Source organism: Salvelinus fontinalis, chromosome 12 (genome assembly GCF_029448725.1).
Source record: "Salvelinus fontinalis isolate EN_2023a chromosome 12, ASM2944872v1, whole genome shotgun sequence".
Classification (NCBI taxonomy): Eukaryota; Metazoa; Chordata; class Actinopteri; order Salmoniformes; family Salmonidae; genus Salvelinus; species Salvelinus fontinalis.
In genome coordinates this window covers 5,125,381-5,144,986 of record NC_074676.1, presented here as the reverse complement: position 1 = coordinate 5,144,986, position 19,606 = coordinate 5,125,381, and the positions used below count along the sequence as shown (strand labels likewise).

At 45.8% G+C, this 19,606-nt stretch overlaps 2 protein-coding genes across 4 annotated transcripts in view; one reads left to right on the top strand and one right to left on the bottom strand.

Moving 5' to 3' along the window:
* Positions 1-17,732, top strand: part of LOC129866682 (prickle-like protein 1) — a 51,652-nt gene extending 33,920 nt beyond the window's left edge. For both annotated transcript variants that reach the window (XM_055939487.1, XM_055939488.1), the window contains exons 2-8: positions 7,140-7,337; positions 9,219-9,332; positions 10,552-10,689; positions 14,082-14,285; positions 14,469-14,655; positions 14,945-15,862; positions 16,054-17,732. In XM_055939487.1, the coding sequence (XP_055795462.1) occupies positions 7,158-7,337; positions 9,219-9,332; positions 10,552-10,689; positions 14,082-14,285; positions 14,469-14,655; positions 14,945-15,862; positions 16,054-17,000 (2,688 nt within the window). In that variant the 5' untranslated portion in view covers positions 7,140-7,157 and the 3' untranslated portion in view covers positions 17,001-17,732. The remainder of the gene's footprint in view (positions 1-7,139; positions 7,338-9,218; positions 9,333-10,551; positions 10,690-14,081; positions 14,286-14,468; positions 14,656-14,944; positions 15,863-16,053) is intronic.
* Positions 17,733-17,844: 112 nt separating this feature from the next.
* Positions 17,845-19,606, bottom strand: part of LOC129866684 (periphilin-1-like) — a 38,177-nt gene continuing 36,415 nt past the window's right edge. For both annotated transcript variants that reach the window (XM_055939491.1, XM_055939492.1), the window contains one exon: positions 17,845-19,110. In XM_055939491.1, the coding sequence (XP_055795466.1) occupies positions 18,919-19,110 (192 nt within the window). In that variant the 3' untranslated portion in view covers positions 17,845-18,918. The remainder of the gene's footprint in view (positions 19,111-19,606) is intronic.

Genomic DNA, 19,606 nt, shown 5'->3' with positions numbered 1-19,606 from the left:
CGCGGCGAGTCATTATTTGATCCCATCTGCCCTATTTCTATCTCTCCGTGTCAGGGTCCACTCTTCTGTCGTCCCCATCTTTCCATCCATCCATCCATTTCTCTCTTCCTCGTCCCTGGCCTCCCCCGAGTCCCCTCTTGTCTCTTCCCTATATCCATTCCAAAGAATAAAGGATGATCAGAGAGACAGACAGACACCCTCTTCCCTCTCTCGCTGTTGGCAGGTTGAAAAACAAAGAGCTGAGGAGAAGAAGCGAGGGAAGGAAAGAAAAAGGAGAGAGAGCGGGGCAAAGAGTAGGGGCTTTGGACATTCCTCATATGGCTCTGGGATCCACAGGGATTTGTGCCTACTAAGGCCAGGGTACTGTTGTTTAATACAGAGCTACAGCGAGGAACCCTTTATCTTGAGATCGTACATCCTATCTATTAGCCTCATATAGAGAGATCACATTTGATTTGTCCCATGCTTTGTAAACAACCGGTGTAGGCTACCAGTGAAATGTTTACTTACGGGCCCTTCCCAACAATGCAGAGAGGGGAAAAAATAGAAATAATAGAGAAACAATAACACAAAAGAATAAATACACAATGAGGAACGATAACGTGGCTATATACACAGGTTACCAGTAGAGTCATTGTGCAGGGGTACGAGGCAACAGGATTGATAATAAACAGTAGCAGCAGTGTATGTGATGAGTCAAAAGAGTTAGTGCAAAAAAGGTCCAAGACAAACTATTTAGCAGTCTTATGGCTTGGGGGTTGAAGCTGTTGAGGGTCCTGTTGGTTCCAGACTTGGTGCATCGGTACCGCTTGCCGCGCGGTAGCAGAATGAAGAGTTTTTAGGGCCTTCCTCTGACACCGCCTGGTATAGAGGTCCTGGATGGCAGTGAGCTTGGCCCCAGTGATGTACGTGGCTTCACGCACTACCCTCTGTAGCGCCTTGCGGTCGGATGCCAAGAAGTTGCCATACCAAGCGGGGACGCAGCCAGTCAAGTTGCTCTCAATGGTGCAGTCGTAAAGCGTTTTGAAGATCTGAGGGCCCATGCAAAATATTTTCAGCCTCCTGAGGGGGAAGAGGCGACTGTGTTGATGTGAATGGACCATGATAATTCCTTAGTGATGTGGACACCTAGGAACTTGAAGCGCTCAACCTGCTCCACTACAGCCCCGTCGATGTGGATTGGGGCATGCTCAGCCCTCTGTTTCCTGTAGTCCACGATCAGCTCCTTTGTCTTGCTGACGTTGAGGGAGAGGTTGTTGTCCTGGCACCATACTGCCAGGTCTCTGACCTCCTCCCTGTAGGCTGTCTCATTGACGTCAGTGATCAGGCCTACCACCGTAGTGTCGTCTGAAAACCTAATGATGGTGTTGGAGTCGTGCATGGCCACGCAGTCGTAGGTGAACAGGGAGTACAGGAGTGGACTAAGCACACCCCTGAGGGGCCCCCGTGTTAAGGGTCAGTGTGGCGGATGTGTTGTTGCCTACCCTCACCCCTGGAGGTGGCCAGTTAGGAAGTCCAGGATCCAGTTGCAGTTAGGTGTTTAATCCTTTACTTAGCGATGAGTTTGGAAGGGAACTATGGTGTTGAACAATGAACAGCATTCCCACGTAGGTGTTCCTTTTGTCCAGGTGGGAAAGGACAGTGTGGCGTGCAATAGAGATTGCGTCATCTGTGGATCTGTTGGGATGGTATGCAAATTGGAGTGGGTCCAGAGTGTCTGGGATGATGGTGTTGATGTGAGCCATGAGCAGCCTTTCAAAGCATTTCATGGCCAAAGATGTGAATGCTACTGGGCGATAGACATTTAAACAGGTTACCTTGGCGTTCTTGGGCACAGGGACTATGGGAGTCGGCTTGAAACATGTAAATATTACAGTCTGGATCATGGAGAGGTTGAAAATGTCAGTGAAGACACTTGCCAGCTGGTAAGTGCATGCTCTGAGAACGTGTCCTGGTAATCCGTCTGGCCCTGCGGCCTTGTGAATGTTAACCTGTTTAAAGGTCTTACTCACATCAGCTACGGAGAGCGTGATCACACAGTCGTCCGGAACATCTTGTGCCCTCATGCATGGTTCAGTGTTGCTAGCTTCGAAGCAAGCATATAAGGAATTTAGCTCGTCTGTTAAGCTCGCGTCACTGGACAGCTTGTTATCCGTGATAGTTTGCAAACCCTGCCACATCCGAAGAGCATGAGAGCCGGTGTAGTAGGATTCAATCTTGGTGCTGTATTGATGCTTTGCCTGTTTGATGGTTCGTGGGAAGGTGTAGCGTGATTTCTTAAAAGCGTCCGGATTAGCATCCCGCTCCTTGAAAGCGGCAGCTCTAGCCTTTAGCTCAGTGCGGATGTTGCCTGTAATCCATTGGTTCTGGTTGGGATATGGACGTACGCACACTGTAGGGACGACATCATCAATGCACTTATTAAGGAAGCCGGTGACTGATGTGCCTTAATGCCATCGGATGAATCTCGGAAACATATTCCAGTCGCTGTAGCTTAGCATCTGCTTCATCTGACCGCTTCAGTCATCTGGTACTGGTACATCCTGTTTGAGTTTTTGCTTGTAAGCAGGAATAAGGAGGATATAGTTAGGTGATCTAGTTTTTTTTGCCTCTAGTTGCACAGGTAACATGCTGATAGAAATTAGGTAAAAGGGATTTTAGTTTTCCTGCATTAAAGTTACCGGCCACTAGGAGCACTGCCTCTGGGTGAGCATTTTCTTGTTTGCTTTTGGCCCTATACAGCTTGTTGAGTGCGGTCTTAGCATCGGTTTGTGGTGGTAAAAATAAAAATGGTAAGTATTTTGGTAAATAACATGGTCCACAACTTATCATGAGGTATTTTAACTTCTCTGCGCTACGGATCCCTTTTACAGGATCATTTTCCTAAACAACCGCTGAATTGCAGGGCGCAAAATATTACTAAAAATATTTATAATCATGCAATCACAAGTGAAATATACGAAAACACAGCATAGCTTGTTGTTAATCCACCTATCGTGTCAGATTTTTAAAATATGCTTTACAGAGAAAGAAATCCAAGCTTTTGTGAGTGTATCAATCAATGCTAGAACAGCTAGCCCAAAATTAGCATGGTCACGAAAGTCAGAAAAGCAATACAATTAATCGCTTACCTTCGATAATCTTCGGATATTTGCACTCACGAGACTCCCAGTTACACAACAAATCTTCTTTTTGTTCGATAAATATTACTTTTATAACAAAAAAACGCATTTTGGGTTGCGCGTTATGTTCAGAAAACCAAAGCCTCGTTCCGTTCGACGAAAATTCCAAAAAGTATGCGTAATGGCCGTAGAAACATGTCAAATGTTTTTTTATAATCAATCCTCAGGTTGTTTTTAACAAACGTAATCGATAATATTTCAACCGGACGTAACCTACTCAATAAGAGAGAAAAAGAAAATGGAGGAGCCTCCCGGGTGGCGCAGTGGTCTAGGGCACTGCCTCGCAGCGCTAGCTGTGCCACCAGAGACTCTGGGTTCGCGCCCAGGCTGAGGACACCTGACTGCTTTTAAAAAATCAAAATAAAAGCCTGAAACTATGGTCACAGCCTGAGGAAGCCATTGGAAAAGGAATCTGGTTGATACCCCTTTAAATGGAAGAAAGACGGGCCAGGAAACACAGGTAAAAATAAATAATAATAATCACTTCCGGGTTATATTTCCTCAGGTTTTCGCCTGCAGAATCAGTTTTGTTATACTCACAGACAATATTTTGACAGTTTTGGTAACTTTGGAGTGTTTTCTATCCTAATCCGTAAATTATATGCATATTCTACGATCTGGACCTGAGAAATAGTCCGTTTACCTTGGGAACGTTATTTAAAAAATATATATATATGACCCCTAGAGTCAGAATTCAGGCGAGCAGAACCTTCGAGACTCCAGAAGCTCTTTTCGGTCATAGGAAACGCTGGCGGAAACATTACGTACAAAAAAGTTGAGATCAGCATGAAAAAATACACAAAATAGAACAATTGGTCAGGAGCCCGTAAAACTGCCACTATTCCCTCCAGCGTCATTCTTCAGCTGTAGAGAATATTCCCTATATAGTGCACTACATTTAAACATAGAGCTCTGGTCAAAAGTACCACACTATATACTGTAGGGCACCATTTGGGATGCGACCATTGCTTTAGCCTTACATATGTTACCCAAGAGAGAGAGAGACATAGCTTCATGATGAGCTACACTGAGTGTACAAAACATTAAGAACAACTTCCTAATATTGAGTTGCACCTCCCCCTTTTGCCCCCAGAACATCCTCAATTTGTCGTGGTATGGACTCGACAAGGTGTCGAAAGCGTTCCACAGGGATGCTGGCCGATGTTGACTCCAATGCTTCCCGCAGTTGTGTCAAGTTGGCGGGATGTCCTTTGAGTGGTGGAACATTGATACACACAGGAAATTGTTATGCGTGAAAAACCCAGCAGCGTTGTAGCGCTTGACACAAACCGGTGCGCCTGGCACCTACTACCATTACCCATTCAAAGGCACTTACAGTACATTCCAAAAGTATTCAGGCCCCGTGACTTTTTCCACATTTTGTTACGTTATTATTCTAAAATGGATTTTTTTTTAAATGACCATCAATCTTCACACAATACCCCATAATGACAATGCGAAAACAAGTTTTTAGAAATGTTTGCTAATTAAAAAAACAGAAATACCTTATTTACATAAATATTCAGACCCTTTGCAATGAGACTCAAAATTGAGCTCAGGTGCATCCTGTTTCCATTGATCATCCTTGACATGTTTCTACAACTTGATTGGAGTCCACCTGTGCTAAATTCAATTGATTGGACATGATTTGGAAATGCACACACCAGTCTATATAAGGTCCCACAGTTGACAGTGCATGTCAGAGCAAAAACCAAGCCATGAGGTTGAAGGAATTGTCCATAGAGCTCCGAGACAGGATTGTGTCGAGGCACAGATCGGGGGTAGGGTACCAAAACTTTCTGCAGCATTGAAGGTCCCCAAGAACACAGTGGCCTCCATCATGCTCAAATGGAAGAAGATTAGAACCACCAAGACTCTTCCTAGAGCTAAACTAAGCAATCAGGGGAGAAGGGCCTTGGTCAGGGAGGTGACCAAGAACCCGATGGTCACTTTGACATTGCGCCAGAGTTCCTCTGTGGAGATGGGAGAATCTTCCAGCACTCCACAAATCAGGCCGTTATGGTAGAGTAGCCAGACGGAAGCCACTCCTCAGTAAAAGACACATGACTGCCCGCTTGGAGTTTGCCAAAAGGCACTTAAAGGACAGAGCTTGCTCAGGAATGGCAGCAGGCAGGTGTGAGTGCATCTGCATGCACAGTGAGGCGAAGACTTTTGGAGGATGGCCTGGTGTCAAGAAGGGCAGCAAAGAAGCCACTTCTCTCCAGGAAAAACATCAGGGACAGACTGATATTCTGCAAAAGGTACAGGGATTGGACAGCTGAGGACTGGGCTAAAGTCATTTTCTCTGATGAATCTCCTTTCTGATTGTTTGGGGCATCCGGGGAAAAAAGCTTTTCCGGAGAAGACAAGGTGAGCGCTACCATCAGTCCTGTGTCATGCCAACAGTAACGCATCAGGATTAAATGGAATGAAGATTAGGGGTTGCTTCTCAGCCAAGGGAGTGGGCTCACGCACAATTTTGTCTAAGAACACCATGAATAAAGAATGGTACCAACACATCCTCTGAGAGCAACTTCTCCCAACCATCCAGGAACAGTTTGGTGACGAACAATGCCTTTTCCAGCATGATGGAGCACCTTGCCATAAGGCAAAAGTGATAACTAAGTGGCTCGGGGAACAAAACATCGATATTTTGGGTCCATGGCCAGGAAACTCCCCAGACCTTAATCCCATTGAGAACTTGTGGTCAATCCTGAAGAGGCGGGTGGACAAACAAAAACCCACAAATTCTGACAAACTCCAAGCATTGATTATGCAAGAATGGGCTGCCATCAGTCAGGATGTGGCCCAGAAGTTAATTGACAGCATGCCAGGGCGGATTGCAGAGGTCTTGAAAAAGAAGGGTCAACACTGCAAATATTGACTCTGCATCAACTTCATGTAATTGTCAATAAAAGCCTTTGACACTTATGAAATGCTTGTAATTATACTTCAGTATTCCATAATAACATCTGACAAAAATATCTAAAGACACTGAAGCAGCAAACCTTGTGGAAATTAATATTTGTGTCATTCTCAAAACTTTTGACCACGACTGTATATCTTTGGTCTTGCCTGTTCACCCTCTGAGTGGCACACATACACAATCCATGTCTCAATTGTCTCAAGGCTTTAAAATCCTTCTTTAACCTGTCTCCTCCCCTTAATCTACACTGATTGAAGTGGATTTAACAAGTGCCATCAATAAGGGATCATAGCTTTCACCTGGATTCACCGGGTCAGACTATGTCAGGGAAAGAGCGGTTGTCCCACTCAGTGTATAACTCATCTGTCTCTGAAGCATGTGCTGTACAGATACGGTGACAAGGTGAGATTTTAAAGTGTGAGTCTGCTCGGCCTGGTTTTGCTCTCACGTCTGTGCTGAAAGCAAAAGTAATTACAGTATGAAGGTGGAATGTGCAGTCCATTGTCGAAGTCGATGTAGAATTCAGGTACTGTAATACAAGCAGTCTGTAAAGGTCTCACGACAAGTCAAGACATCACCTCATAAAATGAACTTGCAAACTGGGAGGGGTTTTATAATGGTTTTCGACCCAAGCCACATGAGGGGGGACTCATCATGACGAAACACTGCCACAATGACTAAAATAGTACCATTGTGATTTGTGAATCGTAAAGGCAAATCGTCACCAGAAGAACTTAAGTGTTACCCAGATCCCCTCAGCGCCTTTCGGGGAAAACATCCCACATGAAAGTGGTGGTATAGTGACTCAGTGACTGCTGAGACTGAGATTCCAGGAACGAAAGGGGGGGGGGGGGGGGGGGGGGGGGGGGGTTCAGCGTGTTTTATAGCAACTATAGTGGATGGGTTACCAGTCCATATCAGTACAACTTGGTTTGGCTCAGTTCGATTCAGTAGTGTGAAGAGCTTATACTTTCGCCCTGAAGTAACACATCCCTCTCTCTCTCTTCCTCTCTCCTTCTTTCTCCCTGCAGTAGAAGGCGTGGTGTGTGATGAACCTGGAGAGTGCGTGTGGTTACCAGGTCGGGGTGCGGGGCCCACGGGCTGTGATGGAGCAGAAGGTCAAAAGTCGACTGAACTATGGCTTCCAGAGGAGCTCCACGTCAGACGACGACTCCGGATGTGCCCTGGAGGAGTACGCCTGGGTGCCGCCCGGCCTCAGACCCGAACAGGTGAGACGCGCCAGAATCTACACAGTTCTAATGCATGCCCCTTAAATTCAACACTATATGCCACTAATATGTCACGTATGCAATACAACCGCTGTTCCACAAAATGACACAAAGCAGTATGTGATGATTACTTGTGGGAATTGAACCCAGGACCTTGCCGTTTCTAGTGTCATGCTCTTACCAACTTTTTATTTTTTATTTTGTTTTACCTTTATTTAACTAGGCAAGTCGGTTAAGAACAAATTCTTATTTTCAATGACGGCCTACCAGGGAACAGTGGGTTACCTGCCTTGTTCAGGGGCAGAACGACAGATTTTTTACCTTGTCAGCTCGGGGATTCGATCTTACAACCTTTCGGTTACTAGTCCAACGCTCTAACCACTAGGCTACCTGCGCAAAAGGTCCGGAAGCAGATTCGCTTGTTTAGATAGGAGCTGAAAAATACCACAGTAGCTTTCTCTGTCATTATTCTCCCTTGTCATAACTCCATTAGGTAAATTACCAGGCCTCCTCAGGTTTTTGGGGTGGTGGGCAGTGCAGCGGGAGGGCTTGTCAACCTGAAGCAGGACAAAGCTGCCTGTCTTTAACTGTTTAACTGTCACCGTGGCACTTTGACCCCTTGGGGCCCACTGGGCTGGTTACTACTTTGCCCCTCTGGGCCGTTGACCACCACTGAAGGCTACTTTACGAGGAAGGGTCATTACAGACACCAGATAAAAAGGTGGGATGTTCTTGTCTCCTGTTAAGAGGGGGCTTCCTGCTGCTCTATTGCCCCCTATATCCACCTCCCCAGGCCAAGGGTTACAGAACAGTACACTGACAGACGCCCTTCCTCCAGGGCTGTGTGTTTCTCCACTGTAGTGATCACCCCATAACGGGCACTACAGGGCTGTTCCACAGAATAGCTGCTGTAAAGGCATTACAGTTAACCCATGCATTTACACACAAAGGGGAGAGGCTTTAGAGGCAGGGTGTCCCTGTTGCTTCGGTCCCTTCTCTCCCCTTTCTCTATCTTTCTCTCCCCCGATCACCATTCATTGCTTCCATGTGTGCTTTTTAAAAGGGAGAGAGAGGGGGATAGAGTGAGGGGAGTAAGGGAAGGGAGGGAGAGAGTGAGACCGATGAGAGAAGGAAGGGAAGGAGGCCTCCCCAGTATTTGGGAGAGTGCCACATAACACAAGTGGACTCTGTTTGTGACAGGCCTGTAAAAGGCAGCCGTGGCGATGCCCGCTCCAAGCTGAGCCTGGTGTTGCCAGCAACCAGCAGGACGGGGTGAGCAATGGGGGCCTGATCCACGACTAAAGGCCTTCTCCAGCATCTGATCTGCCAGATCTCTACTAATCACTAGCAGACTTTTCCATGCCGAGTGTGTAAATAAAAATATACACATCCTGTCTCTAAGTGGCTTTGGGGTGGTGCTTGACAAGTCTGTCTGTCTCGCAAGAAAGGGGCCCGCGATGTGCTAGCTTTTAGGGTAGGGATACACAAACGCACGCACACACCCACCGCACGAACATACATGCACGCAGCCCATTATCCAGGGACAGTCTGGGTAGGTATATTATTATTCCTAATGTACTGAATAACATCTATCTGGGACAGTGAAATAGGTTAAGAGAAATATGTGAAGGTGCTCTTCTTTAAACAGGGAACTAGAAAAAGGGTCAGGGCTGTTTTTATCTTCGTGACCAAGAACATTTGACTTTCGTGTTACTTCACAGTATAGGCAACCCCCCCGGGCTAATTTGTTTGTGTGGTAGGTGGAAGCATGGCGCTACCAACGCCAAGGTTCAACCCTCGCAAGGATCAAATACACATGCTAAAAGAAAGATGAATGTGTTACTGTCTCTAAACATCTCTCTTTTGCCATCTATGGTCCAGGTCCAGCTGTATTTCTCCTGTCTGCCTGAGGACAAGGTCCCTTATGTTAACAGTCCCGGAGAGAAGTTCCGAATCAAACAACTCCTGTATCAACTGCCTCCACATGACAACGAGGTAAGTGATAGACCCCAAAGAGTTTGTGTGTGTATGTGCATGCATGGCTATGTGTAGTTCATAAACTGTGTGTGTGTCTATAGTGTGTGTGTGTGTGTGTGTGTGTGTGTGTGTATGCATGTGTCATAAAATGCATCCCAGTGAGCCCTCTCATCAAAGGCATCGTAACAGTGCAGGTCTCACAGAAGGACAGCACCCATTTCCCCCAAATCCATCCCCTTTTTTTTGGTCTCAATGTTGTTTGAAGAGCTGTGTCCGACCCTTGTCCTTCACTGCCTTTTAGTTAACCGCTATTTACGACCACCTTACTACGTACCAGGGTTGGTGTCAATTCTATTTCAATTCAGACCAGAAATAAACTTCAAGTCCAATTCTCCAAGCAACGACAACATTTTATTTGACTTCCAGTTGCCTGAGTTGAAATGGAATTCACTCCATCCCTGTCACCTATAGCTCCACGCCATTCTGGTCATGCGTGGGAGGACAAGACATTCGCGTCGGCGGCGTCACAGAGTTTTTAGTCCCTTGGTCCCACGCTGGGTCACAGACTGAAATGGCGTGGGCACAATACATCTTTTGACTTACAGATTTGACGATGTTTGCTGGGAGCCCCCGCTAGCAGGATTCCTGTCATAGCTGTGGTCTTTATGGGGACAGAACTGTGGGACGGCGGGACGCTGCTGAAAGAGAAAGTCTTTATGCCACCACCACTAACAGTGGCACCACTGCCTGAGCTGCCTACCCTGTGTCTCTTTGTTGCTCGCCCTCTCGTGATTTCACTCTAAACACACCCCTTGTTTGTGTAAACTGTTCATGTCTGCTTTCCCTTGTTAGCGGTTTCGGAGGGAGACATCAAAAAGGGGGTGTTAAAAAATAAAATTGTTCTCAGTCAGAGCTAAGCCAGGCTTAGGTTTAGGGTGGAGGTTTGGAGTGGGGATGACGGAGGTGGAAGGGCAATGAGGAGGGCAATAGATGGCTTTGTTGAACATGCCCTGGTATGCAGCTCAACTCTCCCTCTGTCTTATGATGATTGAAGGACTGATGTGTGTGTGTTTTACTAAAACACTAAGATACCTATTTCCTCCTAGTTTGACGTCGACTCCACTCCCTCATGTTGGTTCTTTTGCTCTGTTTGTGTTGTACAATAAAAGTCCACTTTCCCTTGTGTTTGACTGTTTCTTCTCTCTCCCTCCCTCACTTTCCCTCCCTCCCCCCCCAGGTGCGGTACTGCCAGTCTCTCAGTGAGGAGGAGAAGAAGGAGCTCCACATGTTCAGTGTCCAGAGGAAGAAGGAGGCACTGGGGAGGGGCTCCCTGAAACTGCTGCCCCGGGCCCTGCTACACAGCGTCTGTGAACACGTACGTCCCCGCTCTGCCTCTCTCACCTTACCGCAGTCCCTGACAGGACACACTGATCCACATTACTCAAGTAACTTATGTATACTATTGAGAAACAGATTACAGAGAGATGTAGCCTTTTTATTTATCCCATTATGAATATAAGGCTAAAACACAGACAAGAAGCTCCATGTCAACCTTGCCATGCCAGAGATCCCTAAACATATGCTGGATTTTCAGCCATGCAGTCTGTAATGTAAAAAGCCTCTCAGTGGTTTGGAGAGTCGCTAGAAGGTTGTCGGACCGTACTGCACTCTGCTGTGATTGCACCACATTGTGTTTTATTTCGTGAATTTACAATGGGTCCTGAGCAGCCTGGGGTTGACCATCATTTTTTATTTAATTTCTTTAGATTTAACCTTTTATTTAACTAGGCAAGTCGGTGAAGAACAAATTCTTATTTATAATGACGGCCTACCCCGGCCGACGCTGGGCCAATTGTGCGCCGCCCTATGGGACTCCCAATCAGGGCCGTATGTGATGCAGCCTGGATTCGAACCAGGGACTGTAGTGATGCCTCTTGCACTGAGACGCAGTACCTTAGACCGCTGCGCCACTCGGGAGCTCTCTTGTCAAAACACAGCTCTCTGGTGGCTCTCCCTCCAGTCAACATCACTCCACTCCAAGATAAAGGCTGTTTTCTCGTCAACGCTGACGCTTGCTCACTGCCTGCTTTAGCTTTTGCCATGTGTGAGTACTGTGTGTGTAAGAGCGAGAGAGAGAAAGAGAGAGAGTGTGTGTATGTTAAAAGCAAGGCCTGTGTGTCCCCCACATGGCATACAGAGACAAACAAGAGCCTGACCGCAGTGGGACCATAGTGGACCACAGTTAGCCTCACGGTCATAATTCCCATAATAACACCAGATGCCATGTTCTGTACTGACGCGGTCTCAACACAAATGGAAGGGAATTGGCGACGTCTCTCAACCCCCCTTTTCTCCCCAGTAGGACATGGGGACTTAGTGAAGCTACTCTGAAAATACTGTATAGTTTAACAAGCTACCAATTACTTCACACTGGAATAAGTTAAGCTGCACTAAAGCTACCCTTCAGAAAAATATATTTTACTGTGCTAAAGTTACTTTGAAAAGGTACATCCAAACTACTTTGTGATAAATTATTATATCTAAATCAGAAATGTCATAGACTCTGCAAGAACAGATCACTCTGGAGTTAAATGTTACCAGAAAGTGTAATTTAGCCTATTAAACACAAAAATGAAGTTAAGTGAGAATTATGCAGATATGATGCTGGAAAATAAATTCTTGCCTTCAACCATATTTTTATTTTTGTAAAATAAGTAGTCTGTAGTTCCAGTAGTTAGCTACACTGCTACATGGCAACAAAAAAGAAGGAATTGACTACTGAAAACGCTACCACCAAGCTACTGCAAAATGTCAATTAAATGACTAGTTGAACTAAATGTAATTCACTACTCCCCAACTCTGCACCATAGATAGCATCCAGGGTAGAGGCAATGCTGTAGGATAGGATAGAAAGGATAGGCCACAGGTACACACTCCAGACTGGAGGTTACATAAGCAGGCCATTTAGCCATAAATTAGGACATGTGGCAGTCAACCACACATCGAATTAGTAATGGAATTCATGTTTTCAAAATGTCAGTACTTTGATATTTAAAAATACAACATGCACATTTTACTGGTCTTGAATGGTCATTTTAATTAAAATGTACAGTACCAGTCAAACGTTTGGACACACATACTCATTCAAGGGGTTTTCTTTATTTTTTACTATTTTCTACATTGTAGAATAATAGTGAAGACATCAAAACTATGAAATAACACACATGGAATCATGTAGTAACAAAAAAAAGTGTAAAACAAATCACAATATATTTGAGATTCTTCAAATAGCCACCCGTAGCCACCCTTTGCCTTGATGACAGCTTTGCACACTCTTGGCATTCTCTCAACCAGCTTCACCTGGAATGCTTTTCCAACAGTCTTGAATGAGTTCCCACATATGCTGAGCACTTGTTGGCTGCTTTTCCTTCACTCTGCGGTCCGACTCACCCCAAACCATCTCAATTGGGTTGAGGTCGGGTGATTGTGGAGACCAGGTCATCTGATGCAGCACTCCATCACTCTCCTTCTTGGTCAAATGGCCCTTACACATCCTGGAGGGTCATTGTCCTGTTGAAAAACAAATGTTAGTCCCACTAAGCACAAACCAGATGGGATGGTGTATCGCTGCAGAATGCTGTGGTGGCCATGTTGGTTAAGTGTGCCTTGAATTCTAAATAAATCACAGTGTCACCAGCAAAGCACCATCACACCACCTTCTCCATGCTTCATGATGGGAACCACACATGCGGAGATAATCCGTTCACCTACGCCACGTCTCACAAAGACACGGAGGTTGGAAACAAAAAATCTCAAATTTGGACTGATCAGACCAAAGGACAGATTTCCACCGGTCTAATGTCCATTGCTCGTGTTTCTTGGCCCAAACAAGTCTCTTCTTATTATTGTTGTCCTTTAGTAGTGGTTTCTTTGCAACAATTCGACCATGAAGACCTGATTCACAGTCTCCTCTGAAGAGTCGATGTTGAGATGCGTCTGTTACATGAACTCTGTGAAGCATTTATTTGGGCTGCAATTTCTGGGTCTGGTAACTCTAATGAACTTATCCTCTGCAGCAGAGGTAACTCTGTGTCTTCCTTTCCTGTGGCGGTCCTCATGAGAGCCAGTTTCATCATAGGGCTTGATGATTTTTGCAACTGTACTTGAAGAAACTTTCAAAGTTCTTAACATTTTCCAGAATGTCTTAAAGTAAAGATGGACTGTTGTTTCTCTTTGCTTATTTAAACTGTTCTTGTCATAATATGGACTTGGTCTTTTACCAAATAGGGCTATCTTCTGAATACCACCCCTACCTTGTCATAACACAACTGATTGGCTCAAACGCATTAAGAAGGAAAGAAATTCCACAAATGTACTTTTAAAAAGGCACACCTGTTAATTGAAATGCATTCCAGGTGACTACCTCATAAAGCTGGCTCAGAGAATGCCAAGAGTGTGGAAAGCTGCCATCAAAGAAAGGGTGGCTACTTTGAAGAATCTCAAATAAAAACTATACTTTGATTTGTTTAACACTTTTTTGGTTACTACATGATTCCATATGTGTTATTTCATAGTTTTGATTTCTTCACTATTATTCTACAATGTAACAAAGTAAAAATTAAGAAAAACCCTTGAATGAGTAGGTGTGTCCAAACTTTTGACTGGTACTGTATAAATATTTGATGAGCTTCGTAAAATACTACAGTATACAATCTCTAGTTTGAGAGTGAAACTCTGTTCCTGTCCGTGTTGTTGTTTTCATTACAGTGTGGGGAGAGCGTCAACGGAGGAGAGATGGCGGTGTTTGCCTCCAGAGCGGGTCCTGGGCTGGTCTGGCACCCAGCATGCTTTGCGTGCTCCATGTGTAGCGAACTGCTGGTGGACCTCATCTACTTCTACCAGGACGGAAAGATCCACTGTGGCCGACACCATGCTGAACTGCTCAAACCACGATGCTCAGCCTGCGACGAGGTGAGACGTTTGTGTGTGAAGAGCCATTGTGGCGCACACCAAGCATTGTTCCTAAAACCACGCTGGGTCGGAATTGAACTCACACCAACACTGGCATATGTTCTCTGAAGGCAACAGCAATAACCGCTAGACCAAACCAAGCCACGCACTTCTCAAACTATTTGTTTATGTGTCTGTCTGCAGGTTATCTTTTCTGATGAGTGCACAGAGGCGGAGGGGCGTCATTGGCACATGAAGCACTTCTCCTGTTTCGAATGTGAGACGGTGCTGGGGGGACAGCGTTATATCATGAAGGATGGGCGGCCATATTGCTGCGGCTGCTTCGGCTCACTCTTCGCTGAGTACTGCGAGGCCTGCAGAGAACACATCGGTAAGCCCTGACCACTGCAGACAAGCAGACAGACGACTGCTTCTGCCATTGTAAAAGAAATGCCAGAAACTACAATAAACTGAAATAGTGAAGTGTTAGACATCAACGTTTTTTAGGCAGTGAGAGAGAGTCATCCAATGCAAAATATCCAAATAAGGTAACATGTCATTATTCTCAGCCAGTATAAACATGTTATATGACATATGCCTAGGAGGAACTTGACAATGATCCAGGGAATCACGCCACAAAAGTGTTTAACAAAATACACTAACAAATTTCTCTCCACTAGGGGTGGACAATCCCCAGATGACGTATGACGGTCTCCACTGGCACGCCACCGAGGGTTGTTTCTGCTGTGCCCAGTGTAAGAGCTCTCTACTGGGCTGTCCCTTCCTGCCCAAGCAGGGCCGTATTTACTGCTCCAAGGCCTGCAGTCTGGGCGAGGATGTCCACACCTCTGACTCCTCCGACTCCGCCTTCCAGTCTGCACGCTCCCGCGAATCGCGCCGCAGCGTCCGCATGGGCAAGAGCAGCCGCTCGGCTGACCAGTGCCGCCAGTCGCTCCTCTTCTCGCCCTCCGTCAACTACAAGTTCCCTGGGTTCACCGGTGATGCCGGCAACACAGACACACTCACCAACAAGCTGGCCCACCTGGGTTTAACCAACGAGGAGCAATTTTGGAAGGGGAGGGAGGGCACTGAGGCCCCCGAGGATCGGGAGGAAGAGGAGTGGGCCGAACACGAGGACTACATGACACAGCTGCTGCTCAAGTTTGGGGAGCAAGGTGTCTTCCAGCAGGGTGAGGCAGTCGACTCCAGACCCCCAACAGATCTGTGGATGACCGAGGCAGAGGTCAAGATGAAACAGTGTGAGCCTCAGGGCTCAAGGGCTGGTAGAGGAGGAGGTGGAGGAGGGTCAGGCAGCCAAAGCCTGGCCAGTAAGAAGTACCAGGCAGATATGTACTGGGCTCAGTCCCAGGATGGGTTAGGGGATTCAGCCTATGGTAGCCACCCAGGCCCTGCTAGCAGCAGAAAGCTCCAGGAGCTGGAGATGGAGCACAGGGCTGGTAGCATTGGGGATAAAGGCTTCCAGAGGGAGGAAAAACAGTGGTATGATGACTCTCTGGAGTGTATCATAGATGGGCTGAAACAGACGGATCAGAGCGTCAGGGACTCGATGGACTCACTGGCACTGTCCACCATCACCGGTAAGACATGTTACATCTCCATTGGAATAGCCTTTTAGTCCAGGACTAGGCTTAACCATTTTTTGATCTGTGTAGCATACCACTTTTCAATGTTCTGTGACGGCAGATTGCTATTTGAAACAGCATTGTGGTGAATAGACACCTTGTACAAACATATATCCTCATTCTCCCTCCTTTTCTTCTTCTTCCAGCGGCATCAGTAAACGGAGACAGTAAAGAGCGCCCTCTGGTCTATTCCTTACAAAACTTCCAGGAGCTTGAGGCAGAGAACTGTGAGAACACAAGCAACATGGGAACTCTCAATTCCTCCACGTTACACCGCAGTGCCAATTCCCTGAAGAGCCTTACATCTGAGCTGGAGCAGGTGGAGGAGAATGTACCAGAGGAAGAGGCGGCTCCTCTTCCCTCTCCCCCAAAGCCACCTCACGTCCCGGAGTTGAGGAGGACTCGCTCCCAATCCCGACCCCAACAGGTCAAGTTCTCCCCAGACGTCGTTGACAACAGTCGCTATGGTGACCTGCCAGTGCGCCAGCCCCCCATGAGCGAGAGGACGCGGCGGCGTGCCTACCACTTTGAAGAGCAGGACCCGGAGCTTCTTGGCTCAAGCTCCGGCCGCCATCACAACCACCACCATCACCACAGGAGGCGCCGCAGCCGCAAGTCCCGCTCCGACAACGCTCTCCACCTGGTGCCCAAGGAGAGGGCCAACCGCATGTACTTCAGAGAGGACCATAGAGGCCATAGGAGCCACGGCCACAAGGGTCCCCAGCAGCAGACCTTCCTGCCCAACCAGCAGAGGTATGACCAGGGCCAACCTGGTCACACCCATCCCCACCACGCCACCTCAGATTACGGGCTCCAGCAGGGCCCAGCCATGGAGAGGTTCCTGGGGCTGTGTGGGGACAGGGGCGAGGATGACTGGTGCTCCACCTGCTCATCTTCCTCCTCAGAGTCTGAGTCTGAGGAGGAAGGCTTTTTCCTGGGGCAGCCCATCCCCCAGCCACACAGACACTACTATGATAACCTGCCCAGCCCTAGCCACGTGGCAGGTCTACCCTCCCCACCTTACGGGGGAATCCCACGGACTAAGTCCAAAAAAAAGAAGGGGCACAAGGGGAAAAACTGTATAATTTCATAACTTTTTTGTGGAGTACCCTTTTAAATTATACTCGGTCTGCATTGCAACCCCCCTCTAGATCTCCTGTTGCCACTGTTCGGAATATGGAAACAGCCTGCCTGCTTGCTACAAATGCCAAAATGATCTTGCCAACTGGTTGTACTACATGTCTTCTCGAGATGGATTACAAAAAAGACATGTTTGTAGTGGAATGGCATTGAAAGACTAAACAAACAGATTGCATATTCTTTTTTTTAACCTTTATTTAAGTAGGCAAGTCAGTTAAGAACAAATTGTCATTTACAATGACGGCCTACCCTGGCCAAACCTTAACAACGCTGGGACAATTGTGCACCGCACTATGGGACTCCCAATCACGTCCGGTTGTGATACAGTCTGGAATCAGGCTGCACCACCCGGGAGCCCCAGTTATTAAAGGATCTATTTTGCTAACCAGGGTTTTAAAAATGAAAGTATGATAGTTTCTGCTAGCAAAGGTATTATAGAATACAGTATGATGACATCAGCTATTTCCATGTATGTGCTTCTTTTGTATTTAGGCTTACCAGTATGCATTTGCAGCCCTGACAAGTGGGGATAGCATATGTACTATAAAGAGGCTGGTTGGGTTGACTATTTTATTTATGGGTCATATTATATTGTAAACAGATCACAGTCATCTGTATAAATGTAAAAACTGGAATATAAAAGGCTAAGATTGATAATAATTGTAATAAAAAACATATTATAACATGTCAGGTTTTTTGTTTATTCCAAAAGGAGAGCAATGTCCCCCAAAAGTTTGTACAGAATGAGTATGTGTATGAAGAATGAATATAGTGTAGAGGAACAGAAACTCCGGAAAGCTTGTTAAATTACTTTTATTACCCAACAGAAAAAGTAACACAAAGAACATATACAGTACCAGTCAAATGTTTGGTTTGCGCTTAGTGGGACTATCATTTGTTTTTCAACAGGACAATGACCCAGGGAACTCCTTCAAGACTGTTGGAAAAGCATTCCAGGTGAAGCTGGTTGAGAGAATGCCAAGAGTGTGCAAAACTGTCAATGCAAAGGGTGGCTACTTTGAAGAATCTCAAATATAAAATATATTTGGATCTGTTTAACACTTTCTTGGTTACTACATGATTCCATAGTTATTCTACAATGTAGAAAATAGTAAAAATAAAGAAAAACCCTTGAATGAGTAGGTGTGTCCAAACTTTTGACTGGTACTGTATGACAGTAAACACCATAAAATATGCAAAACATTTGTCGTCGGACAAGTTTTCTGGAGAGCACTAAACGGTATTGAAACCACTCAAATCTCTTCATTTACGGCACACTGATAAATGAACTCCAAAAAGCGTATTCTTACCATTCCTTCTGTGTATACATATTTGGTTGTTTAACAGTTGGTCAGAAGGGGAATTCAGCAATGTGTCTAAGGAGTGAAGAAATGACTGCTGGACATGAGGTTTAAAGAACGACACCTGAAATCTATATAAACAGCATGGGGGAAAAAACATTCCTGAAAATATTAACTCCCTAAAGTGACCTCAAATTCTATAAAATATTTATTCTCAAATAAGCATGTTTCCAATAATAAAATATTTTAGTGAACAATTGTTAGTGTTTTTTCTTGAAAATGTACTTGAATATCTTGGCAGGGTCACGTTTCAGAGGATGCATGGCTCTCGACATTTGCCTCTGAGTCCGTACGGGAGTTGCAGCGATGGCGACAAGACTAACTATCAATTGAATATCACGAAATTGGGGTGAAAAAAGGGGTAAAAAAAAGTATGATTTTTTCTTAAATCACAGTGTGGAGAGGATGCCACACTAGGTTGCCTCCTCTCACAGTCTTCTATGCCACCACACAAACTCCACCTCTGGTCCATCAGTACCTGCACGTAATAAGGGCTTTTGTGGTTCCCCCTCATGCTGACGGTTCTGGCGTCATGACCTGGTCCAGCTCTATGATAAAGTGTCGGAGGTCGTCAAGGCAAAGCTCCCTGATCTCAATCAGGTTGTCCTTCAGAGGGTTCTGGAGCAGCTTCTCCAGACTGGGCTCCTTGACCACCAGCATCTTGACAACCGTGCCAAACGTCTCGCAGTCCTGCTTGTATTGCTATAGACACACACGGCAACAACTCATTACATTAGAAATGTGTACAAACCATTCAAACCATAAAGTGAACACCGTTCTGAAACATAGTATTAGTAAAATAACTCCATTAATATCAAGAAAGGAAATTGATTGATCACCACAGAAATCGACAATACAAAGTACAAAGACAGACATCAATCAATCAATAACTGATAAACACATCGAACGGTGAATAAAACAAATCAACACATGCACTATTAGAAGCAGGAGAAGCCAGCGTCGTACACAAATAGAATTGAACAAAGTTGCGCAGTGACACCTTTGCTTCAAAGTGCATTTAATAGCCGTAACACAGTAAATGGGTTCAGACTTAGTCCATGCTCCCAACACTTCACTGTGAACTTCATGAACCCACATTTCTGGCAAGTAGGTGCATTCAACGAAACAGGCGTGCGAGCGAGCCTGCGTGTGTCCAACCATCCATTGGTACAGAAGGGAGTGAAGGTGTTATATTAAC